General features: G+C 34.1%; 2 protein-coding genes across 2 annotated transcripts in view; both read left to right on the top strand.

Annotated features, from left to right (window-relative positions):
• Positions 1-4003, top strand: part of LOC139525364 (mycolipanoate synthase-like) — a 33123-nt gene extending 29120 nt beyond the window's left edge. The window contains exon 10 of the mRNA XM_071320596.1: positions 397-4003. The gene's annotated coding sequence lies outside the window, so the exon portion shown is untranslated. The remainder of the gene's footprint in view (positions 1-396) is intronic.
• A 21199-nt stretch (positions 4004-25202) lies between these two features.
• Positions 25203-27158, top strand: LOC139522671 (uncharacterized). Its single transcript, XM_071316139.1, has 3 exons — positions 25203-25510; positions 26007-26618; positions 26962-27158. The coding sequence occupies exons 1-3, from the start codon at positions 25306-25308 to the stop codon at positions 27156-27158; spliced, it is 1014 nt and encodes a 337-aa protein (XP_071172240.1). The 5' UTR covers positions 25203-25305.
• Positions 27159-27968: the final 810 nt, after the last annotated feature.

The following is a 27968-nucleotide window of genomic DNA, read 5'->3' as shown; positions in this document are numbered from 1 at the left end:
ATACTCAACCCATGACAATATGCATGTTTTATCCAATCATATTAATGGTTCGCAAAATCTTAATAAATTGAACAAAACTTCAGTATAAATCATATTATGTGCATATCAACCCCTTTTTAACACATTTATAAAATATTTCATTGTCAAAGTTCGGTGGTTTTCTCCAGGCACTCTGACGTCCGCCACCAATAAAAACTGGCCGCCACGGAAAACCCAAAACTGGCGCTGAAAAGTGGCGTTAAAAAACCAACAATCAATTATAAAGATAAAAAGATGTGGTATGACTGCTAATGCACAACTGTAAAAAATTGTTAATATTACAACAGGAGTTTTAATATCTTAAACACCAAAAAACAAATTAATAAAGCATAAAACAGTTTTACTTTTTCCTTGCAGACATTTTTGTAAGCTGTTGAAAACTGCAGTTAACAGGTACAGAAAAAGCAGCGACCTTTTCTTATTATTTATATCGTTTTTGTTCTGATGTGAAACTTATTGAAAACTAAGAACTTGCTTAACGTTTTAAGGAAGTAAATTAAATTGTGTGGGCGTTCTCAAATATTGCTGATAATGGTATATTTGTGGACTATTATATAATAACTTCTCCTTTATATGTTATGCATTTTACAAACCTTTTATTGTGTGTTCATTGATTGTATCCGGAGGCTTTATCCATGTGTTTAATGTAAATTAATCTCTATTCGTATTTATATTTGATAGTGATAATATATATTTGTTTAAACCATGGAAGTAATATTTCAATATTACTTCCATGTTTAAACTTAGTAGAATGTTGTCCCACAATTACGCGTCAGCCTGGGGCCTGGTTTTCGAAAGTATCTTATGACTAAGACATGTCTTATGATGATCTTAGGACATGTCATAGTCGTAAGATATGTTTTTGAAAGTGTCCCAAGTTACGATTTGTCATAACTTTTGTCGTAAACTTAAGACCTCTCGCGACATGACTTATGATGGTCTTATGATTGTCAACTAAAATTTTAATTACTTTTCATGTATACTTTCATGTTAATTGCAATAAAAATATTTGTTATGCTTCTCAGTTAGCTTAAAAGATTTTTACTTTTCTCAACTACGTGAATTAAAATTTGAATCTCCTGGGACATGCAATTTGGAATTCTTTTCTAAATCATGTTTTATTTTTAATAAATATACATATTCTTTCGTTCGTAGTATAGTTCACGTATATGCACGGACGTTTCGTTAAGCGGGTACTCGATGTACCGAATCTAAAAGTATTCACAGTTAAATAACAATGCATATATGATAATACACGAAAGAGAAGTTTAATATTTATTATATATTACAAACTAAATTTAAACAAATTATCAACTCATCATGCATCGTATTTCAATTCCTTTTTGTTTAAAATTTCATGTTCATTATAATGAAATAAATAAAATATTCGTAAATGTTAAGAATGGTAATAATTGATATGTTCATACTTTTCATTTTCATTTTTATATTTATCAATTTTTAATAATTTATTTTAAATAATAGAAAATAGTGTTCACTTATGACAGTCATAAGAGCATCATAGCTATGACTCTCTTAAGACAGCTTTGATTTACATCCTATGACATATCATATGATAGTCATAAGATGATCATAAAATATGTCCTAAGATATATTTTATGACATATCTTATGTTACTTTCGAAAACCAGGCCCCTGCAGGTGTACAAAATTAAATTTGATTTATTTGATGAGCTATTATATGCCCGATTATATGGGACGCATTTTAGTATACCGTTGTTCGTCTGTCCGTCCGTAGTCAATATGTCGAAAAATATTTCAAAAACGAACAATAATTCAAAAACGCTTTCATCAATTTTCATAAAAGGAGTAGGTTCAGTAAGACCCCCTTTTGGCCCCAAAATATAGCAGTTTTACAAAATAGTTAAAATGTAAACTTTTAGTTATTTATTGAACAGTAGAATGGTTCTGCTACATAAATATGGGCTGTGTTTGACAATACAATGCACATATATCCTGTACTAGCACCATTAAGTCATGCTAAATTATTGAAATCTTCACAATTCTGGCATTTTAGTTAAATTTTAGACGATTTTCGTGTAAAACGAAAGTGGCCGCATTCGTGTTCATCCTTAATATTGAAATTTAAGTTGTATTTGATGATAATACATAACATATATAAAGGTTTAGGGTGAACACGGATGCGGCCACTTCCATTTTTACCAAAAACCATCTGAAAAGTGACATTTTCCGGCATATTTAGTAGATTTTTCATATTTGAGCTTGAATCGGATCGTTTTTAATGACTAAATCAGTTAAAATCTTTCACATAAACTAATTAATTCAAATAAAATAGACACTCAAGTGTTTAAAAAGTGGTCAAAATCTTTCGTCAGATGAACCTGAAATTTGAGGCCAAAATCGGTCCTTACCGAACCTACTCCTTTGGTGAATTGAATCAACTGATTATATTTATTGACGTGAGCTGTATTTCGATTATCATACTTTTTTAAACTCCTGATTTCACGTTTTCCTGTTATATGGGATTTTATTAAAAAAGAAATGCAGGATTTTCCAGATTTCTGACTACAAAACGTATAACTCCAAAATTATTTAAACAATGTTAATTAAACTTTGGTGAATTGTCCATATATATTAACATGTGTTCCTTTTCGATTTCAAAACAACTTTGATCTTATGTTTTGGAGTACTGAAAGGGGAAATTTTCAGTATTCCGGACGATAACTCTAAAATGCCTTGAGCAGTTATCCTGAAACATTGACGACTTGTTTATATCTTTTGAAATAAACTCCGTTTTTTTTTCTTTCTGATTTCTGAAATTTTCGAAAACTGTCCACTTGGTGACGGGCGTATCATGTGCTCATGGCGTAGCTCTTTATCACACATGATCAAGCAATTATACACTAACAAATTATTAGTTTTTGTCGTACTATTTCTGTTACATTCTTTCATGTAACATTTTTTGCTGTGGTTGTATGTCCGTTTATTATGTCGAATCGCCAGTTAAAGCTTTTAATTTCGCATTTATAAATGTTTAAAGGATTTTTATTTGTAATAATTCATTGTGAAAATCAACCTGACAACGTTAGAGTTGATCTGATATATTATACTTCTTCCCTGATAGGGACTGGAACTTATTATTAATGGCAATGTTGGCATTATTAGTTAATATAATTAGTAATATATTAGTATTGGCATTATGATTATTGACATTATCTTATTATATTAGCAGACAATGGTGATAAGCACCAGTATATATATAGGTTTCTATTTTATTTACCATCTTGGCCTGTTGTGTGCAGTTTTTAATTCTAAATTGGGAGAGTTAATTGGAACCTCTACTTATTAAGCAAGCTCTTCATTTCAATTATAAAACTGATGATTTTGAACATTTATCAAAACATTCCAACGAATTCTACCAGTATGGCAATTATAATCTCCATATTTTAGATGTTCCTTCTTTATGAACAATAAACAGATTAAGCATCCCATTCTGATAGCAGATTCATGATACATGTAATAAGTTCAAAATCCAAAACCTATTTGCATTTATCAATAAAAATTATATTTATAAAAAAGAGTGCTAATCAACCAAGAATTAAAAAGATTCTGTTGGCGAACGGTTGTACTACATATTGTGATTAGCAAATAATCCCCATTCCATGGTAATATGTTATTTACAAAATTTCTTCTTTATGCAACAATGTAGGCTTAAAACTGCACAACACAAATGCGATTATATGTAATGTCTTATTAATTGTTGTTCGACTCTCGAAAGAGAATTTATTTTTGTTGTTGAATGTTTTGATTGATAAGATGTGAAACCTTGATAAATTATATATTCCATTTGTAGCCTGTAATAGTGGCTTTGTCTTCTACGTTCGAATGAGCCCTGGAAAAATAGAATGACAAGACCGACGCCTAGCTAAATTGTATAGTATTGAAAATATATGATATGGTATAAAGACATTAAAATAGTAAATTAATCTTTTGTCTTAACTTGTTCTAACTACTTGGTAAATCTTATATGTAAACACTTTGTTTAATCGATGTCTTCCGTTTACTGCACTGAATAAAATATAAAAAAGAAAATGTGGTATGATTGCCAATGAGACAACTCTCCACAAGAGACCAAATGACACAGAAATTAACAACTATAGGTCACCGTACGGCCTCCAACAATGAGCAAAGCCCATACCGCATAGTCAGCTATAAAAGGCCCCGAAATGACAATGTAAAACACTGAATTACAGGCTCCTGACTTTGGACAGGCACATACATACCAAATGTTGCGGGGTTAAACGTGTTAGCGGGATCCCAAACCTCCCCTAACCTGAGAGAGACACGTAAAAGTCCGCATTTCGATAACGACTCTTCAGTGATGGTCGATGCCAACATATTTGATAATTTGAAACCCCCCCAAAAAAAACGTTGACAAGCTGATATCACTCCAAAAGGAGCAAAGTCATTACCAAATGTTTATTCTCAACGAGGATGAGCATGAATTGTTCTGCTATAGAAATGTTCTGTTGATTCCTACAATGTCTATGATTGCTAGTGAGATAACTATCAGTTTCTTTGTTTGTTTTATCATGGCACTATAGTTTTATTTCACTTGTGCAGTGGCTCAGTATAAATAGAGGATGTCCTTTCACTATGGAATTCAATCTTTGGAGATCACATAAAAGTAAGAAGACCTGGGTTGAGTTCAATATCGTATCAATATCTATGTATTAACTAGTCTATAGCTACACGTTCAATAGTCAAAATCTACGTAGCACTACGTAGCTGCTACGATATTGAACGCAGCCCTGGTATGTTTGCTAATGAGACAATCGCCACCAGAGTCCAATTGACGATGAAGACAGTACGTTTTTAAACAATGAGCAAAACCCATACCACGGACTAAGCTATAAAAACCCCGGAATGGCAAATGTTAAACAATAAATGAAAAACAAATATGGTTTACAGCAACAAGTGACAACAACCGATTACATGCCTTCTGACTTGGGACAGACACATAAAGTGTGCGGTACGGCTAAATATATTTGAAGCCTCGCCAGCCCTCATAATAATCTCGGATAGTGGTGCGACAGAACAACATAAGAAAAAACTATAATAACCAGATGAAAAGGAGTTAAATCGTCGATCGATATAAAGAAAAAAAAATACATAACATAAAAGACACAAAGTACAGATCTGAGAGTACTCGCAGATACTGAAAGCAACTTGATCAAAAACAATAACAACTATTTAGAAAATCATTTTCTAAAATTCATATATGTCGGCTACATCAATCCCACCGAACATCAAATAACAGATATCATAGGTACAGCTAGGTCCGCCTCATATCTTGACATACATCTAGAAAATCGAAGGTCGCTTGACACTTAATCATTCTGACAAAAGACATTACTTCAATTTTACATTGTTACCGTTCCATTTCTGTGTAGAAACATTTCATCACCACCGAATATGCTTGCGGGAGATATTTTCCACTTGTCGTTACCACACTGACCCTCATCTTTTCCTTAATATTTGCCTTTGCAACATGATGGAACGCGCGTCTGGCGTACTAAATTATAATCCTGGTACCTTTGATAACTATTTACACCACTGGGTCGATGCCACTGCTGGTGGACGTTTCGTCCCCGAGGGTATCACCAGCCCAGTAGTCAACACTTCGGTGTTGACATGAATATCAATAATGTGGTCATTTTAATAAATTTCCTGTTACAAAACTTTGAATTATCGAAAAACTAAGGATTTTCTTATCCCAGGCATAGATTACCTTAGCCGTATTTGGCACAACTTTTTGGAATTTTGGATCATCAATGCTCTTCAACTTTGTACTTGTTTGGCTTTATGAATATTTTGATATGAGCGTCACTGATGAGTCTTATGTAAACGAAACGCGCGTCTGGCGTACTAAATTATAATCCTGGTACCTTTGATAACTATTTACACCACTGGGTCGATGCCACTGCTGGTGGACGTTTCGTCCCCGAGGGTATCACCAGCCCAGTAGTCAACACTTCGGTGTTGACATGAATATCAATAATGTGGTCATTTTAATAAATTTCCTGTTACAAAACTTTGAATTATCAAAAAACTAAGGATTTTCTTATCCCAGGCATAGATTACCTTAGCCGTATTTGGCACAACTTTTTGGAATTTTGGATCCTCAATGCTCTTCAACTTTGTACTTGTTTGGCTTTATGAATATTTTGATATGAGCGTCACTGATGAGTCTTATGTAGACGAAACGCGCGTCTGGCGTACTCAATTATAATCCTGGTACCTTTGATAACTATACCACTTCTGGACCAGAAGTAGAGCAGAAACGGCCCAGCATTCCAGGACTTCATACTGCACTGCAAGCCGTTTTGGTTGTGTTCAAGTTGCTTAATTTGTACCTTTCTGTGTACTTTTTTTGTTAATTTCATTTCGGCACATATTTTGGCCACGGTGATTTTCTGTTGTTTTTCTTTTTGATTCTTTTTTTTTGTTGGTGTTATACAAATTTATAATGAAAAGACCCAGTAAAGGCTAAAGAATAGTTAAACCCGTTCTTTCCTTAAAAATCATTGACCAAAAAAACTTTTTATTCATATTTACTCCTATTCAAATGAGTGAATAATCCCATACTGGTATAGTTACCTGAAAAGTCACCGTTATGACAAAATATAAAACAATTTTAAAGAGATATCCAACGATTTATTATACATCAACAGTGAATGTAAAACAGAAAGACAAACCGCAATCTAAGACAACCACTTGATAACTGATAGGCTTGAGATAGAAACAAAAATTATGTGACATGGTTTACCATGTGAGTGACGGCTCAACCCTACTTCTTATCATGATAATTGGCTTAACAAAACATGCTAAGAACAAAGTGTAAAAGTCAGCTGGAAAGGGCTTTACTCATTAGAAACGAACATAGCACCCCAAAAAAAACAAAATGATAAAAGACTCAAACAATTAACCTAAGAGTACTCACAGATACTCAAAGTTAGTTCAAATTTCAATTTTGAATAAACCCTGCTCTTTTACACAAAATCTCAATCTGCACACTTCCAACGGATTTAGCATAAAGACGTCAGTACCGTCTGGGAACACTGAACAGCATGACCATGCGCAATACCAACATATAATAGCTATCGGCAATCATGAAGAATCGGAAGTGCTTTTTAAAATATCTGGATAGCAGCACTTGCATTCTTATGATACGAAATATTGAAAATAAAATCAATGTTAGTAACGTAAAGACAATAAACATAATCTTTCTATAAATATGAATCTCAAGAGCAATTTTCGCCAAAAACACGCGTGGTGTATATATCATTTTAAATCATTCAATTATAACCATCATTTCGTAATTTTTACAAACGCCATCACGAGTTGGTTAATCGGTATTGAATATCCGTTTCACAGCTGGTAGCGGATCTGTTCTTATTGTTGTAACTACAATCCCGTCCCCTTATGACGAATGTGAACTACCGAATCAGACTTATTACCAGGTTTGTCCTAACATGAGCAACACGACGGGTGCCACATGTGGAGCAGATATCTGTTTACCCTTCCAGAACACGTGTTGCTTAGAATTTAGTTTTCTATGTTGTGTTTTGTGTAACATTGTTTGTCTGTTGTCTTTATTATTTTTTGGCCATGGGATTTATATTTTATTTTCTACTCATGAGTTTGAATGTCTTTTGGTATTTTCGCCCCTTTATTAACGTTATTAATCACTCAAAGTGCAGACAAGTGAAATATTATTATTAATATCAGTCACAACGTTGATATTGATTTAATTTTTTACTTCAAAGAATTACGCGGTACGAGGTTAGATAAAACTTCTCAATAAACTGATGTAGAAATTGTGCTTTTTTACATCGGAATATCGGTGGGCGAACTTCTTATAAGATCCCAGTCACGCACTTCTTCCATTAAATTGCAGTTCTCTTATTGATTATTATCGGACTACTAAAAAAATCAATGAAGGATAAAAACTTAATTGAAATAGTTTGGGGGTGGGGGTCTATAAAATTGCTGCAAGTTTTGTTTAATTGACATCGATTTTATATATATCCTAATTGGGCAATCAATTTTTCCCAAATTAAGTTAGGAAAAGGGGGGGGGGGGGGGGGGGGGGGGTAGGGAGGTCAGTGAAAAACATATATGAATTAAGTGTGTGTTTTTTTTTTTTTATCCTACATTGAACTTTTGATGTCGTCCCTTACGGGATGCTGCAGCTCATTTCCTCGTATTTTAAACAATCTATCGAGAAAATATCCACCAAAAGTTGTTAAAGGCTGTGATGATATTCTTCTGGCATGTGAAACCAGGCATCATGTTTGTGTTCCTAAAACTACTGAAGAATTAGTATGCATCTCTAGCGTTGTACACATAATTGATACAGGGCCATGTCCTATTCTGTTACAGTAAATCATCCTATAATCTTTTGGTAGCGGCTATTTTGCCGAGAAAATAGCGATTAATATAGCGTTTTGCTATTTTTCCGGTCTTAATTAAGATTTTCAGTATATAAATTAAGAATAGAAAAATATAGAAACAAACACTTTGATAATAAAATTTCTAAACAATAAGTCTTCTTAAATACATTTATACAATGTGTGTATATGTCTCTGACTATACTTGAGTATAGAATGTCCATGTACAAAGTGTGCATATCAAAATTAATATTTGAAAATAAGAAATCTCTAAAATGTATGTTTTTCAGTTTAAAACATATTTACAAAGAATAAAAATATAAAAAATTATATTTAAAAAAAATATTTATACACATTGAAAAATCGACATTCTAATCAAAACTTTAAATAAAAATATCCTATTTGTTTTGAAATAAAAAGTAAAATTCAACAACCTCAAATGATTTACAAGTGTTACAAATCTAGTGCCTTTCTTTTAATGCATTCTTTATTCTTGCACAACTGAAAAAGATGCTGCCACTGTAGACCTGAACTGCACATGACACTTGTTTCTTTTGTGTCTGTATCACTTTTGCAAACAATGCAGATATACATTAAAATCAACTGTCATAGAATAAATGCAGACTCAATAGATTGCCATTCATCGTCTGTTAAAAGAAAGAACCATTTTCAAAGAAGATTGTTGGGTAGGGTTCTTAAAATAGGATATTTATGATTTGTTGTTTTCGTGAATTTTATAATCCTCAAACATGTGTCAAATCACGTTTCCAAAGTTCTCCAAACTTGACCTGTTGTTGTAGGAGGCAGAGGCGGATTTAGAGGGTTTGTCAGGGGGCCCACAGCCCCCCCTTTTTGTTGGAAAAAAATGGTTGAATATATAGGGAATCAATATAGCATGACTGGAGCGGGTTCCCTCTTAGGCAGTCAGTGGGCCCCCCTTACGAAAAGTTTCTGGATCAGCCACTGGGAGGCAAGTACGTACATGTTAGTTATACGTCGTATAAAGAGGCCAACTACACTGGTACTTTTTTTTGTACTAAGTATTAGTTTTGTCTCTCCATCAAACAAGATATTTGTATCTGTGATCTGTGTTAGTCTTTAAAAAAAACTAACTAATTCTTTCATTATTTTCTGTAAGTTTAAAATAGCCAGAGGAAATAGACCTTAATTGTAGGTACGATATTAGGAATGTGACGGTATCCACATTGCAACTATTTAGCAAAAAAAGCAGCGGAAATCGTACAAGATTTCCTAGAGACTAAACCGTTTTTAGCTCACCTGGCCCAAAGGGCCAAGTGAGCTTTTCTCATCACTTTGCGTCCGTCGTCCGTCGTCCGGCGTCCGTCGTCCGTAAACTTTTACAAAAACCTTCTCCTCTGAAACAACTGGGCCAAATTTAACCAAACTTGGCCACAATCATCATTGGGGTATCTAGTTTAAAAATTGTGTCCGGTGACCCGCCAAAATAATCAAGATGGCCGCCATGGCTAAAAATAGAACATAGGGGTAAATTGTATATTTTGGCTTATAACTCTGAAACCAAAGCATTTAGAGCAAATCTGACATGGGGTAAAATTGTTTATAAGGTCAAGATGTATCTGCCCTGAATTTTTCAGATGAATCAGACAATGGGTTGTTGGGTTTCTGCCCCTGAATTGGTAATTTTAAGGAAATTTTGTCCGTTTTCGGTTATTATCTAAAAAATTATTATAGATAGAGATAAACTGTAAGCAGCAATTATTTTCAGCAAAGTAAGATCTACAAATAAGTCAACATGATCAAAATGGTCAGTTGACCCCTTGAGGAGTTATTGCCCTTAACAATCATTTTTTACCAAAATTCATAATTTTTTGTTATCTTTTACATAAATCTTCTCCTCTGAAACTACTTGACCAAATTTAATGAAACTTAGCCAAAATCATAATTAGGGTATCTAGTTTAAAAATTGTGTGTGGCGACCCGCCAAACTAATCAATATGGCCGCCATGGCTAAAAATAGAACATAGGGGTAAAATGTAGATTTTGGCTTATAACTCTGAAACCACAGCATTCTGGGGTTAAATTGTTTATTAGGTAAAAATCTATCTGCCCTGAAATTTTCAGATGAATCAGACAATGGGTTGTTGGGTTGCTGCCCCTGAATTGGTAATTTTAAGGAAATTTTGTCCGTTTTCGGTTATTATCTTGAAAATTATTATAGATAGAGATAAACTTCAAACAGCAATTATGTTCATCAAAATAAGATCTACAAATAGTCAATGTGATCAAAATGATCAGTTGATCCCTTAAGGAGTTATTGCCCTTAATAGTCATTTTTTACCAATTTTTCATAAATTTTTGTTATCTTTTACAAAAATCTTCTCCTCTGAAACTACTGAACCAAATTTAACGAAACTTAGCCAAAATCATAATAAGGGTATCTAGTTTAAAAACTGTGTGCGGTGACACGGCCAACCAACAAAGATGGCCGCCATGGCTAAAAATAGAATGTAGGGGTAAAATGTAGATTTTGGCTTATAACTCTGAAACCAAAGCATTTAAAGCAAATCTAACAAGGGATTAACTTATTTATCTAGTAAATATCTATCTGCCCTGAAATTTTCAGATGAATTGGACAACTGGTTGTTGGGTTGCTGCCCCCCAATGGGTAATTTTTAATGAAATTTGGCCGTTTTTGGTTATTATCTTGAATACTATTATTGATAGAGATAAATTGTAAACATCAATAATGTTCAGCAAATTAGGATCTACAAATAAGTCAACATTATTATTCCCTTTATAGTCATTTTTTAACATTTTTCATTAATTTGGTAAATTTTGGTAAGTTTTTACAAAGTTTTTTCCTTTGTAACTAAAAGGCCAAGTTCATTACAGATAGAGAAAATTGTAAGTAACAAAAATGATCAGTAAAGTATGGATCTACAAACACATCACCATCACCAAAACACAATTTTGTGACAATAGACAATAGACAATATTTTATTCGCACAAACACATTTACATTAAATGGTTATGGCATACAAAATTAAGACAATAAACTGACAATAATTAAATTGATTATAATTATATTAGAGTGACAGTGGTATTCACAGCGAAGAAGAAAAAGGCTATAAATATCAACAGTTTGTGATGAATCCATCGGTTTCCTTTGTTTAATATGCACATAAACCAAGGTGAGCGACACAGGCTCTTTAAGAGCCTCTAGTTATGTTATGCATAGGTAAAAATATTAAGATACACAAAACGCTCACAGTATTTATCAACAGATGAAGTGTTTACTGAAAAGGCAAAATGTACGGAAACTTCGCCATGCGACGTCATCAAAACGTCATCTTTTTAAAATTAGCACATACAATATATGTTACAAGTATCCATTTCTTAAAAAATGAAGAGTAAGCATGAACTAATATCCAATTTTTCAAAATATTTGAAGAAATCACTACAAACTCCTCAGAGTCTGAATTGACCAGTTTTTGTGCTCGACCAGTAAAATCGAGCACACATTTTACTCGACTAGTCTCGACATTGTCTCGACTGTACTTAACTGTACTTAAGTGTACTCGACTAGGTCTCGACTTTACTTAATTAGTCTGATTCAGTACTTGATGATCTTTGTGTAGTCTGAAATGGTCTTGACCAAGGCTTGACCTGTCTCGACCTGTCTTGACTAGTCTCGACCTGTCTCGACTAGTCTCGACTCAGTCTCAACCAGTCTCGATCTGTCTCGACTAGTCTTGACCTTCAAATTTAGTTTTGACTGGTGTAAATCAGCCTGTCTAACTTAATTAAATATTGATCTTACAAAATTCAAGCTTATTAGGTAGTTTGATTTATTGCTGTGAAATGAAAGAATTTAATTTTACAATATGTAAAAATAAAAATTATTATATAAAAATTCAGATAGGCATCTTTAATTTTTTTAATAACTTTTTCAAATCAACTTGGATTTTCATCAAACTATGCAGCTATCTTACATATATATCAAGCTTACTGAATCCCATTTCATTTAGTTTTTTGTTGTATTGCTGTAAAATTTAAGAATTAAAGTAATCTTGGTAAAAAAAAAAAAAGGATTTGCAATTCGGACAAAATAGAGATAGTACACTTTAATTTGTTTAATAACTTTTTCAAATCAACTTGGATTTTCATCAAACTATGCAGTTATCTTACATATAAATTAAGCTTACTGAATCCCATTTCATTTAGTTTTTTGTTGTATTGCTGTAAAATTAAAAAATTTAAGTAATCTTGGTAAAAAAAGCTGGGATTTGCAATTCGGACAAAATAGAGATAGTACACTTTAATTTGTTTAATAACTTTTTCAAATCAACTTGGATTTTCATCAAACTATGCAGCTATCTTACATATATATCAAGCTTACTAAATCCTATTTCATTTAGTTTTTGTTGTATTGCTGTAAAATTTAAGAATTTAAGTAATCTTGGTCAAAAAAGCTAGAATTTGCAGTTCGAACAAAATAGAGATAGTACACTTTAATTTTTTTTATAACTTTTTTAAATTCAACTTGAATTTTATTGAAACTATATAGCTACCTTGGTGATGTATTCATCTTACTGAATCCCAGGTTGTTATAAAGTTTGTTGTATTGCTGTCAAATTTAAGAATTAATTTAATCTAGGTAAAAAAAAGCTAAGATTTGCAGTTTTGACAAAATAGAGATGGTACACTTTAATTTATTTCATAACTTTTTTAAATCAACTTAGATTTTTATCAAACTCTACAAACATCTTTGCAATATATTGATCTTACTGAATCATAGGTTCTTATTTTGTTTGGTGTATTTCTGTCAAATTTAAGAATTTAATTAACCTAGGTCAAAAAGCTACGATATTAGAAATATATCTTTTCTCATAATTTGGGAAAAAGTATATATAAAATAGTTATATAATTCCTTTAATGTTTTATTCCTTTTGATATACACTATATAAATATATCAAAAAAGGGATGAAACATTAGAAATTATTAAAATAGTTTTTCTGATTTGTGGTGATTTATAAAGCAATACCTTCTGCTTGGGGCAAACTTATTTAAAAGATCACATCTACCAGAGAGTTTTAAATTCTAAATAACATTTATTCAAAGTTGCAACATCCTGTTAAATCTAAATCGCAGGGCTTTTAATTCACTAGATAAGTAATACACGAGTTTTGGAAAAGTAGGGCTTTCTTTTTACCTGTAAAACTCACGTGTACTGATGTAATTAAATCATGTTTAGTGCCATGTCATTAAATTTGACAAACAAATATTTTAAAACTTCATAACAACCTGGGATTTAGTAAGATCACCAAGGTAGCTATATAGTTTTAATAAAATCCATGTTGATTTGAAAAAGTTATTAAAGTGTACTATCTCTATTTTGTTCGAACTGCAAATTCTAGCTTTTTTTTTACCTAGATTAATTTAATTCTTAAATTTGACAGCAATACAACAAAAAACAAAATAACCTGGGATTCAGTAAGCTTAATATATATGTAAGACAGCTGCATAGTTTGATGAAAATCCAAGTTGATTTGAAAAAGTTATAAAAAAATTAAAGTGTACTATCTCTATTTTGTCCGAATTGCAAATCCTAGCTTTTTATACCAAGATTACTTTAATTCTTAAATTTTACAGCAATACAACAAAAAACTAAATGAAATAAGATTCAGTAAGCTTGATATATATGTAAGATAGCTGCATAGTTTGATGCAAATCCAAGTTGATTTGAAAAAGTTATTCAAAAACTTAAAGTGTACTATCTCAATTTTGTCCGAATTGCAAATCCTAGCTTTTTATACCAAGATTACTTTAATTCTTAAATTTTACAGCAATACAACAAATAACTAAATGAAATGGGATTCAGTAAGCTTGATATATATCTAAGATATCTGCAATGTTTGATGATAATCCAAGTTGATTTGAAAAAGTTATAAAAAAAATTAAAGATGCCTATCTGAATTTTTATATAATAACTTTTTTTTTACATATTGTAAAATTAAATTCTTTCATTTCACAGCAATAAATCAAACTACCTAATAAGCTTGAATTTTGTAAGATCAATATTTAATTTAGTTAGACAGGCTGATTTACACCAGTCAAAACTAAATTTGTTTAGTTTAATAAGATCTGTTATTCGACTTTTTTTGACGATGCGAATTTAAGCATGGATGCAACATTCATGTTAAAGTGAAAACAACTATTCATTGGAACCAACTACCAGATAAAGTTGTGCATGTAGCTTCTGTAGAGGCATTTAAGACCGCTCTACAAGAACACCGCCCATAACAACGGCGCTCTTCTCCATCGTGTATAAAAGCCTAAACAGGATTCTACACGTACCACTACAGAAGTTGGGAATTTAAAAGATTCATTTCTACAGAGGGGGATGGTTAATCTAATTAAATGGTACATGATGACTTGACTATACTATATGTATTATTTATAATAAACAAATCATTTAAAAATTGTATGTTTTCGAATATCAAAAATGAATAATCAGTCCCTTACTTTAATGAAAATGAAAAATCTTGCTTCACTGAATAGTGCAGAAAATGAATAATCTGTCCTCTTAGTTTACAAAAATAAATAACCGATCATAAACAAATCCTCCTGCCCCCCCCCCCCCCCCCCCCCAAGAATATCAAATGGTCGTCCCCTAATCATTGATGGTTTGGGGCCGGGTCAGTTATCGATTTAGCACAGTGGCGGATCCAGAGGGGGGGTTCCGGGGGTCCGCACCCCCCTTTATTTTGGCCGATCAATGCATTTGAATCGGGACATATGTTTGCACCCCCCCTGCACCCCCCCTTTGCCCTGGGCTAGACCCCCCCCTTTCGAAAATTCCTGCATCCGCCACTGTAGCATGCGATCTTTTTTTTAATTTAATTTTAGCAAATCGTGTTGTCGGGTTCACAGCAGTGAATTTAGCTTCACATTTTTTTCGCGGGTATTTACAGAAACGAAACCGAAAGTAGAAATACATTTTTTGGAAGTAATGGAAATTTCAGTAAAGTTATTATCAGCAGTAGTCCAGTCAAACTAAGATTTAACCTCAAACTAATTGCAACAGAAAATGTTTCAAGTCTAATCTATAGTAATATGCCCTTTATATACACAGAAAAAAGTCCCATACAATCTAACTGGAGGAAAACTCAAAATCAGCATTTTAAATTTCCTATGGAAATTAACATTGGGAAGGGAGATAACTCTTGCAAAAATTAGTCTTTTTTGGTCAGTTTTTGGTTGTTTTTCTTGAAATTTATGAATAGTATGATACTTTGATGGGGTTATAAGTTTGTTTTTGACTAAATTACATAATCTTCATCTCATGAAATGTACAAAACCGAAGTGTTATGGGTAGTTTTATTTTTTTCGCACATTTTTCTTTCAAGAAATTGCAAATTTGAAGCTTTGTAACCATTTTGAAAAAATAATGTGAAAATTTGGTATTGTTTATATCTGTATATTATATTTTTTCAGCAACTTACTTATCTTAAGAAACTTTAAACCACAAAAAGAAGAATACATGCTTAATTATTTTTATTAAATTTGAGATTCTTCACCTTGGCATGTTGAAAAATTCAATAAATGGTCAACTAATAAATTACGAAATCTAGATTATAGCTTGATAAAATATATGAAAACACCTTTAGAGTTGTTTGTTATACTCTAAAGACTGCTAAAAAAACAAGAATCAATACATTCTGATGAATAGAAGCGGTAAAGTTATAATTTTATATCAATTTTTATTGATATTTCTGCCTTTTTTGCAAGAGTTATTTCCCTTTTCAATGCAAATCTCCATAGGAATTTTAAATGGTGATTTTTTTAGTCTTCCTCAAGTTAGATTTTTTGGGACTTTTTTCTGTGTATATTTAGGATATAATGCTAAAGATTAAAACTCAAAAATCTTCTGTTGCAATTACTTTCAGGTTAGGGTCAAATTTATGCTAGATTGACTGGACTACAGTTAAAGGTCAACTATTCAGATTGTGAAAATCCACGGGGAAATCATTTCATGATCTCTGAATAATTTAGGTAAGTGATTTACTATACATTTGTTTTACCAGAGCATTTGCAGCTCATAACCATAAATACTAAGACTATTAAAGTGAAAAACCAGCAAAGTACCAGAGAAATTAAGAAATATCAGCAACCAAATCACTACTTTCACCATCAATGAGAGAAACATTTGAAAAAACTGCACAAATTATAGGGGAATATATATTTAAATAGGGACGTTTTCAAGAACTAGGTAGCAAGTCCTGATACCAGATATATAGGCAGATACCGGTTTGGGGGGGGGGGGGGGGCTGCCCCCCAGCCCCCCCCCCCCCTTTTCGTGAAAAAATTTGGTTGATTATAAAGGGAATCACTGAGGTGTCCGACAATTCTGTGTCAAAAGGGCATGGTCAACTTTGCTTAAATTGGAACATAAAAACAAAATGCATTATTTTTCTTTTATATTTAAGTAAAATTGAGAAAGGAAATGGGGAATGTGTCAAAGCGACCAAACCTGACCATAGAGCAGACAACAGCCGAAGGCCACCAATGGGTCTTCAATGTAGAAACATAACAATACGCACATTAAAACTCAGTCCAAGAGAAGTCTGAGTCTGATGTCAGAAGCTGTAACAAAAGAAAATAAATAAAATGACAATAATACATGAATAACAACAGACTACTAATAGTTAACAGTTAACTGACATGCCAGCTCTAGACCTCAATTAAACTGATTGAAAGATTATGTCTTCATCATATGAATATCAGGCACAATCCCTCCCGTTAGGGGTTTAGTATCATACTATCAACAAATATATGAGAAGAACATAACCCATGTCATGCCAACAACTGTGTTTTAAATAAATGTGTTTAGTTCCGATGCAAAGACCCTATAAGCGAATCAATATTAAAGCCAAAATATGCAATCTTTAATGACCTGACAACAGTATCGTAACTATATCCCTTCTTAATAAGTATGTTTAAAGGTTTTGTAAGCTTTTGAGGTGAATACTGACATTTTTGTGCTTTGTAAAGATTAAAGTAACCTAGATGAAGAAAGTCTGCCATGGGTATATATTTTCAGAATGTCAGGGTCTTTATAATATCCATTGCAAAGATAATTACCAAGACAGGATCTTCAAATATATATCAACGTGGCAGATATTGTCAGTGTGATTTTTAACGTCTTGGACAAACAAACAAAATATGCAACCAGCAAAAATGATCAGCAAGACAAGATGTACAAATAGGTGAACTATTCAGAAATTTTCTAATAACTTCTTCATGTTGTCATGGTTATCATTGCCCTTGAATGACAATTTTTACCACTTTTTTGTTCAGGGCAAAATCTACTATGATAGAGATAAACTGTACACAGAAAAAATATTGAGTGACACTAAGAATTTCATGAATCCTGAAATCCACAAATAGGACGATAATGGGATAATGGCAAATTTGAAATACTGTGGATTCATTTATTTTTTCGTGGGTATCAATTTTCCTGGATTGCTGAAATCTTGCATTTTCGTGGATATTTGATAAATGAGAGTCATCATCTTCCTAGTTAATATCTTTAATTATAGGGATGACTGATACCTAAATGTTTATATACACAGTACATTCATGACATTAGTAAATGATTAGTTATCTCCTCCCCCGGGGACAAGTTTTTTTAGCATACGAAAAAAACTTCAACAAATAAAGTCGAGTCTATAAGAAAGTAAATCTTTCGGAGTGTTCTGTTGGGTCTTCTGGACGCGAACAAAATTAAACGCATAATGTCCTTTCACAATTTCAAACAAAAAGTCTCTAGATTCACTTATAAATGTCAAAATATAATTCATTAATCAGATCCTGATTCGTCAATGCTGTTTTTGTTGTGTTGTGGCGGCTCGGTCTTCATGGTGTTAATAGTTCATTTCCCCAAGCTTTATTGTGTGGTTGAAGACGGGAAAGAGCCCGTGGTATCTTAGTCATAGACGGCACATCTGATTCAGGGATGTGGTGGTATGACTGGTCCAAATCTATTTGTGGAGGCTGTTGTATCATCTGAGTTGCCGGTTTTGGAATTAAGACTGTAGTCTGTGTCTCATTCATTGCAACTGGTTGACTTATGATTCTTGTTGGTGATAAGGTATAAGGGATATTGGGCACTTCTGGCAGTGTTGTCTTGGATAAAGTTGGAGAAATCAAGATTACTTCCTTATGTTGAACTGTAGTGGGTACCATCAAAGTACCTGGTGTTTGAGTGGTGTGAAAAGGAGTGAAATCGGTTGAGGATAGTAACTCGGCCTGTGCCATCTACACGTATAACATACTAGTGATATTGTTGTACTTCAACAACTGTTCCTGTACGTTCCCATCTCCTGGGATGATTGCCTACCAAGTTTTGTATATACACATGATCTCCAATCTGTAGTGGAGGCAGGATGTGAGTGTGTTCATTCTACAGTTCATGTTCCCTCGAATGACTTTTGGCAAGTGCCAGTTCTCGATGAGACATTAACTCAGTCCATGTTTCATGAGGAGAATATCTACCCATCAGTATGGGAATGGCATCACGAATGGGTTGTCCAAACAGAATCAATGCTGGGGATGCTTTTGTCTCCGGGTCAATAGAATTTCTGTACATAAGTAATGCTCTCTGGAATTTATCAACATCCAGCGATCCAATGGCAGTGACGTTGTCCACCAGCATGCGTTTTACTGTTTTCACAGCCATCTCAGTCTTGCAGTTAGCATGTGGGTTTGCCACTGATGAAAGACTATGACGACCCCCCCCCAGGCCTTAAAGAACTCTTGCGTCTTCCCTGCTGTGAACTGTGGACCTCCATCAGATGTCAACTCTTCTGGGATGCCAAATGTCACGAATGTCTCACGAAGTCTCTTGACAAGTCCCTCTGCACCTGATTCAGACTTGTATACCATTGGCCAGTTTGAATACCTGTCAACAATAACTACATAGTCATTACTGTTATAAGTGAAGTAGTCGCTACAAATCATCTGAAATGGATAATATGGAGGTGTTATGTCAGATGTGGCTGTATAGGGTTTGACTTGGCCATCTGATGGCAGTGAACACACTGGTCTCTCACTTGGGAAATGTCTACTGTGATATCAGGCCAATACACAGAGTCCATGGCCCTAGCACGCATAGCACTGACTCCTTGATGGGCTGCATGTAGAGCAATAAGTACTGCATGGTTTTCGAAGAGCTGGTGGTATTACAATTTGTTGGCCTATAAGAACTACACCATCCACGGTGCATAAACTGGATGCAAGCAATGGTAAGGACGCAAGTCTGTTGGTAGCTCCTTGCAGTCTTCTGGGAACCCTGCCTCCAGCTGTCTGATGAGATTAACAAATGTAGGGTCTATTGCTGTGGCCTCACGGACCATGTCCCAAGTAACAACTGTGATAACAGCATTCAAGGCACAGGTTGCAGCAGCGACTGTGGAGGTGTCATTAGCTGTATCATAATCCTCTGTATGTAGACATAAACTGGTGAGTGTATCAGGATAATGAGCAGTCATGTAAACAAGGGAATCAAGTTCAGGTGCTTCACCGGGTAAGTTCAGACGATCTGGTGGTCCAACAGGATACTTTGCAGCTGCATCTGGTCCAAGGTTCTTTCTACCTGGTACATTATGTGAACCTGTACCCTAAAGTTTTCTCTTTGAGGTTGAGGAGTCGTCTGTTGTCGATGTGTGTGAGTGATCGATCATTCAGAATCTGAAGTAGTGGCTTATGATCAGCTGCAACAAGAAAGTCTTCACAACCAAGAACATAGTAGTGCGTTTGGTGAAGTGCATACACAACAGCCAAGGCCTCACCTTCAATAGGAGCATACCTGCTTTCAGCTGGATGCGTGAATCTGCTGCCAACCAGACATAATTTCCAACCATCATTACAGCATGTAGGCGTGTTATTGGAGCACTGACAGTACTTTTGCATCAAGAAGAACCCAATTCCATCGACAGACCAGTCGGTAGCTAAGCATGTCATACAAGAAGGGTCAAAAAGACGAACACCTTCTTTCATCTCCTGTATAATTATCTCTTTAGATTTATGAAATACCTCATCTAGTTCATTTGTCCAGCAGAACATTGTGGTTGGTTTCAATAAAGCATGAAAAGGTTTCATCTGTCTTGCCATGGCAAATACATATGCTCCTTGGTTTATAAGCCCAAACCAAGCTCTTGAACCAGTAATGTCAGTTGGTGTTGGGAAGTTGCTAATTGCATCTAGGAACTTGGTACTTGGTCGTATGTTTGTTTTGGTTATAGTAAGTCCTGCAAAGTTGACAGTGTTTTGAGCAAATTGAAACTTCTTTGGGTTTAATGTAATACCGTTATGTGCACACAGGTCAAGCCATTCAGACACATGCTTGAAAGAATGCTGCTTCAATAGAGTTCACCCACATACATGTGTCATCTACGCATTTAACCTTGTCTTTGAAATTTGATATTATAGCATCAAATCGTTGATTGTAAGTGTCACTGCTGGCCATGAATCCCTGAGGAGCAACTTTGTACCTGTAGCGTCCCCATGGTGTTATAAATGTTGTGAAATGGCGATCTTCTTTACGAATAGGCACAGAGTGGTACCCATTCCAAGTGTCTGTCACTGTTTTTTTCATGCCTTGAGGGACGCGGTCAGCCAGATGAAAGGGACTTGGAAGTCATGATGTGTTTGCCAAACAGAATGTCTATTTTGTGGTTGTAGGTCTACTGTCCACTTTGGAGTGCCATCAGCCTTACTGGTTACCACCATCCTTGAGGTGTGTTATGACTTACTCGTTCCAGTACGCTAGTTCGAACATCCCTCTCTAGATCAGCATAAACTTTATCCTGCCAATGGATAGGAACAAGTGCTGGTTTGTGGACGGCTACCAGAGTGGCATTACTGTGGATTCATTAATATTCGTTGGATACCAATTTTCGTGGATTTCGTGGGGACAGAGGAACCACGAATTCAAATGATCAACGAAATACAGGTTTTTTAAAGGAATGTATGCATACTTTGCCAAAACAACGAATTTACATATCCACGAATATGCAAGTTTTCATCAATCCACGAAAATTGGTACCCACGAAAATAAATGAATCCACAGTAATAGGATCAACATGGAGTTGTAGAGGCTCACAATTCATAAGCAGTAAAGGTTGATGTTCACAGACATTAAATGTTGTAGCACCATAGTAATCAAGAAGCCATTCTTTTAGTGACTCTACATGTTCATCTATGGCCTTCAAACCTGCATGTAAAGTTGTGGGAACAGGTGGTGGTGAGGGTCGACGTCTAGGACAAGAGCAGGTTACTTCTTCAGAGTTTTCCATAGATGCAGCAATGTTTGGAGATGTAACTGTTGACACATAAGGAAAGTTGGTGTGAATAATCCCCAGAGATATGAGTGCTTCTCTGCAAATGAAAGCTCTTTCCATGGTATCAGAGACATAACACAATAAGTGTGTTGACCTGGCATTGCTGGTACTCATGGTACTGTCTTTTGATGTAATTTTTATTGCAACTGCCCCAATTAAACCAAGGTCTTCCTTTATAGCTCCACACATGACAAGCTTGACTGGAAGAAGATCCTCTTCAGTTATTCCAAGGATGTTTGCAGATCGTAACGGTATGATTGAACTTTGGCACCTTCATGACCTTGTATCAGTCACCATGGACATAGTGATTGTCTTAAGCTGAGAGGTGTCTTGCATGGGATGCCCAAATAATGCATGGTCCTTAGGCAGAGGTGTCATGTTCACCAGAAGCATTGGGTGGGGTTTTGAGGGTCTAGCCACCCACTGTCCATCAAATATGTAATGTTTGAGACGTGATGCTTGGTTTGTCTGTTCTGATGTAGTGCACAGCTGCTCATATATATAACCAACTTGTTCCTGGTCTGTATCTTTATTTGATCTACCTTGATTGGGCGGGTTCCTGTTGCCCTTACCTTGAGCACAGATTCTAGAAGATGTATCACAGTGGCCCCTTACTCCACAGGTAGTGCACTTGCTGCATGATTTGGTGTAATGACCTTTAACTGTGCATTTAGCACATGTGAATGTCCACACCTCACAGTATCTAGACCTGGCCTTGCAATCATTCCTCTGTCCTGAGCAGGACCACCACAAGCCCAACATTTGGCTCCAGCTGCTTGGGGTTGTTTTGGATTACTTGTATTACATGAAGCACTCATTGCACAAGCTGAATCTCCTACTGCACTCCTCGTGACTTTACCCTGTTCTTTCTGAGCAATAAATGACACCGTCTCTTCTAGTGTTCTATAAGTCTTGGAGTCACCTAGCAGGTCAGACATAATTTCTGGGTCTGTAATACCTCTCACTAAATTGTCCTTTATGATCTCATCACTGTAATCAAATATGTGGTTGCAACCTAGTTCTTTGCATGTGGCTTTATACTGGCAGAGTGATGCTTGGCCTCTGAGACTGGCCAAAAAAGTCCTGATATTTGACCCAGGTGATTAAGTCATTCTGTTTAATTTAATACATTGGACAAGTGTGCTTTCTTCTTTGACAGCCAGTCTTTTTATAGCTTTTAGAAGATCTGTCTCTATCATACTGGCTACATCACCTTGAAGGTCATGCATAATGTCAGTACGAAGATTAGTGTCACAGCAGTAGAAAAGGGCAGTGGGCAAGACATTGTCTGTGATTGCCTTCCCTGTTTTATACATTTTCCACTGTCTGGTGAATGTTGACCATTGGTCTGTATCACATCCTGCAGCTATAGTAGGTGGGTCCAATTTTAACTTGTGCATTGACGGTTGAGCCAGAGGTGGGTGGACAGTTCTGTCATGAATCTGTAGATCAGTGGTTAGAGCAGCGGGAAATGCTTCATCCAGGTCCTGAGATTTCTAATTACAGCCGTCTATAGGGCACTGTAGAACTGTAGAACTGGCATATTGATCAATTCACTGTTTTTCAGCTGTTAGTTGAGTATCAGTTATAAATGAGAGTCATCATCTTCCTAGTTAATATCTTTAATTATAAGGATGACTGATACCTGAAATGTATATATACACAGTACATTAGTAAATGATTAGTTATTTGATTTTGTGGGTTTGCCAATCTCTGAATACAAGCCTATTGAAAATATGATATTCGTTGAACCTGTACCCACGAAACCCACGAAAATTGGTATCCAACGAATAATAATGAATCCACAGTAGGAATGTATTAAACATATCCTACAATACATGCAATATACTACTTTTGAGTTGTGTCCTTCATCAGATAAGTTTTGTGTGCCTTTGTGTGTCATTTAAAGGAAAGAGGGGATCGCCTTATTATTATTATTAACATTCATCAAATGTCTTTATGATTGTCAGGATGAACTAGATATAGTATTTGTTCTGTAAGTACTTAATCACAATTTCCTAATGATAACAGTGCTAATTATCAATTATAAGAATTAATTTTCCCTAATAATTTGTGCAAAATAGCATTATCATTTTTCAACCAATGGCTTAACATAACAGAAGTGATGACGCCCCTAAATGCTTGAATGATGTTCACTAAAACCAAAGTTTTTGACGGAAATGCAACAAACTTGAAAGTTGTCTATTGTAAGAAAATTTTTACATGAATTAAAATACTTTTCCTAGAAATATGTAAATAATGATTTAACAACTTTATTGTGAATGAACATGATGAAGGTAGATATGGGATATGTGTATTAAGGAACAACCCAATGACACAAATAGGAGATATCTTATAAGTTTTAATAAATTAAATGTATATATCAGATTAGATAATTATATAGTTTATATACATGATATATATATAATAAAATAAAATACAAATATGTCAATGAACTGTGTATCTGATAAATTTCTTATCTTATCAAATTCTAATAAATTAAAAAGTTAAATACCTACCCATACATGTGTAATTTTGTCCCATTTTCTATATACAGTTCGAATTGATTAGTTCATTGCATTATATCAATTTAAAATGCCAGTTTTCTGTGATATGGTATGATATTCTTTATTAATTTTTTTGTAATGCTTATTTGCTGGTGTTGTTGCTATCTTTTGTTCTATTATTTTACTAGTAAGAGTTAATTGCTTTTCCTGTTCTGGTTTTATTGTAAATTTTTAAATACATCTGCACAATGGGAGTGTTTATTTAAAAAAAAGAATTAACCCCACAACCTTTGTCAAGTGCAGGTTTGCTGCAGGTTATGAACCTAATAGTTGTTGTTTTATTACATAGCTTAACATACTTTCTTTGTTGAAAAATTTGGTGTTGATATATAGCATGTCGTAAAATATTCATGTTTATTTTTATCACAACTTTTACAGACTTGGATTGCATATATTGTAAAGTCACATGTCTAATGTTGAAGACTACTTTTATGTCCCACCTAAAATAGTAGAGGGGCTTTATGTTTTCTGGTCTGTACGTCTGTTTGTCCGTTCGTTTGTTCCAGGGAATAATCTTCAATAAATCATCTGAAGAATTGCTGGAAAATGAAAGGGAAGACAACGGATTTTAAGATGCTTTATTGTTTGCATTTCCTCTAATATTGAAAAATAATCCTTTGTTTCAAATCAACAAACCATGATGACTGTAATTGCCCAAGTCCTGTTCTACTTACTGCCATTAGCTTAGACCTCAGATAAAGTAGAGCCTACTTGATGCCCTTCTTAAAAATCAGACTTAATCATAACTGTTTTTTCACCTGAATTTTTTTTTTCTTTCAGGAAAACAGTCAAAACATTTATAACATATGAAACATACTGTGTTAACTTGAAAAACTGATAAATTCCAAGAGTGAAAGTAGGAAATCTTACATAGAGTTACACAATGCCTAGTTGTCCACAGTGTGGAGATGCAGTAACAAAAGAACAGAAGTTTTGTTCAAACTGTGCATGGAAAGTGGACAGCACCATATTTGACCAGGAAGGAATAATATGCACAGGACAAAATGATGATGGTAAAGCGTGTGGCAGACAGCTTACAAACAATGCAAAGTTTTGTCCAGATTGTGCTTCACCAGTCAAGAGAGCAGGTAAGATAAAAGCATTGACCTAGAGAACACAAGTACTTGTATAAAAAGAATTCTGCATGTTCATAATGTTGTTTTTTTAGGATCATTACATAACACATTAATCGTACAGTCAATAACAGTTTTCTTTTAATTTTAAAGCCATAATAAAAGTTAATAATTTTTCATAAATCTGTACATATACAAGGGTCCAGTAAACCCACATTGTAATACTCGCAACAATAGGAAAAGGGACACATAGGGGAAGAACAAGCATGACAAGTGATGATACAGAATTGAGTAAAAGATCAGCGAAACTGTGGTTCTCCAAAAATTAAATTGTCTAAATCCCTTTCAAATTTATCAGTAATCTTTTAATACATATACAATTGTATGATGAATTATTCCTTCCTCCTCCAAATGTTTTGGAAAAATGCTTCAGCAATCTGTTCAGAATTTAAAAGACAATTCTGCGTAAAAGAACATGCACTGTTTTCATTTTAAAATTTATGTTTTTCAGATGGGGGTGTGCCCGTCTCTGATTCTAACCTGTCAGATGCAGATAATCCCCTAAATGGACATGATGTACATAATACAATTGGTCTGACAAAATCAGAAGTTGAACAACACGTCAATGGTAAAACTCATTCAGCTGAACAAGTACAAGAAGGTCAAAATGTTCCAAATCAAAATGTGCCTGAAGACAGCATGAAGAATAGTGATGTTGCTAATGGTAACAGTGTGGAAAGTGCTTTATCAACAGACAGTAGTCCATCTGATACTAAAGCAGCAGTTAAACTAGCGACAGGTCAGAAGACTCCAGAACCTAATGCTAAAAGTCAAAAAGATAATCAAGATTCTACACGAGAAAGTCAGGAGCAGGTTTCGAAATCAAAATCTGTTAGTGAAGATCATTCTTCTGAATCCAAATCTTCAAGACAGACTGAAGAGAATCCTACAAGTCAGGAGCAGATTCCAGATTGTGATCCTAAACCATTCAGCCAGCAGAAAGAAGGATCTAAAAGGGATGAAGACAAAATGGAAGTCTCACCTTCACAACCACCAGGATCAAAGAATAAAACCTGTCATACACAAAATACTACTGATGAACCAAATCCTGAAACACCACCAAGTAAGCCTTTTATAACATACATTTATTTTATTAAAGACCAGCTAAGTATTTTTAAACTATCTGGGCCCCCTTTTCCTTGACAATTGCTATGATTTTTAGAGGTTTCTAACATGGACTGTCTTATTGTTTGTAGGGAGTGGGGTATGAGTTTTTGAGTTCTGCTCACATTATTTTCTATATTTTTTTGGTGGCTGAAGCGTATTTTACCCCTACTTACATATATGATATGGAAACAATAATACATTTATATGTTGCCAATTTTACTGCTTTTTATTTTTTATTTTCCTTAAATTTGATTTAAAAATTTAGTATTCACTATTGACCTTTATTTCTGTTCTTTCAGAAAAACTGAAATTAGAGAATGAAAGTGATTCATCTAGATTCCAGGAAAGTTTTACAAAGGAAGGACCTGTAACAACACAACCTCACTCAGTATTTGGACCTGACAATAATCAAGACAAGCCAACTGTCTCTCAAACTACAACAAACTCTCAAACAGGACCTGACAGGAATCAAGACAAGACAGCCCTGCTTTCATGATATTCATGTATTCATGAATAAGGTAGAATATTCATGAATATTCATGAATATTCCACTTCCATTCATGGTTACTATTCCAGTGTCAAAATTATTCATGAATAAGAAACATGAATTAGGTGGAATATACATGAATTCTTAATAACTGTTTGGAGACAACAAATAAATGTTCTTAAAATGCTAGTCACTTACTATATCATAGTATAATCAAGTTTACTTCATTCAAAATTGTTTTTTGGGGGTAATACAACCCTTTTTGTCAATATGAATAAACATGAATAAGAATGAATGTTTGGACTTAGAATTTTTTTGCATACATTTCATGAATAAGAATGAATAATGAGGAATAAATTTTGGACTTAGAATATTTTTCCATTGTGTGACAAACATGAATAAGCATGAATAAAGCTGCATGATAATGACTCAGAATTATTTGTGGCAAATGGCATAAAAATTGATAATGAAATTTGTTCTACACAGTCTAGGACTTTTGTATGTATATTTTTACTTGATTGTTGATGCTGAATAACATACATGTACATGTATGTATTCCACAGTTAAATGAAAAAAAATATGATGATAATTTTATTAGATAGCTCATGTAGGTGATATTCATAACATCTTCATACAAAACATGTAAGGTATTATAAATTTAATTTTATTAATTATCATGATTATAAAATATAAACATGGTAAAAAAAAAAAAAAATTTCACATGAATTTACTTGAATGTTTGGACTTAGAATTTTTTTGGCATACATTTCATGAATTGAATAATAAGGAATAAATTTGGAAATGTTTCCATTGTGTGAC

Source organism: Mytilus edulis, chromosome 5, assembly GCF_963676685.1.
Source record: "Mytilus edulis chromosome 5, xbMytEdul2.2, whole genome shotgun sequence".
Classification (NCBI taxonomy): domain Eukaryota; kingdom Metazoa; phylum Mollusca; class Bivalvia; order Mytilida; family Mytilidae; genus Mytilus; species Mytilus edulis.
This window is presented reverse-complemented; position numbering and strand designations above follow the sequence as displayed.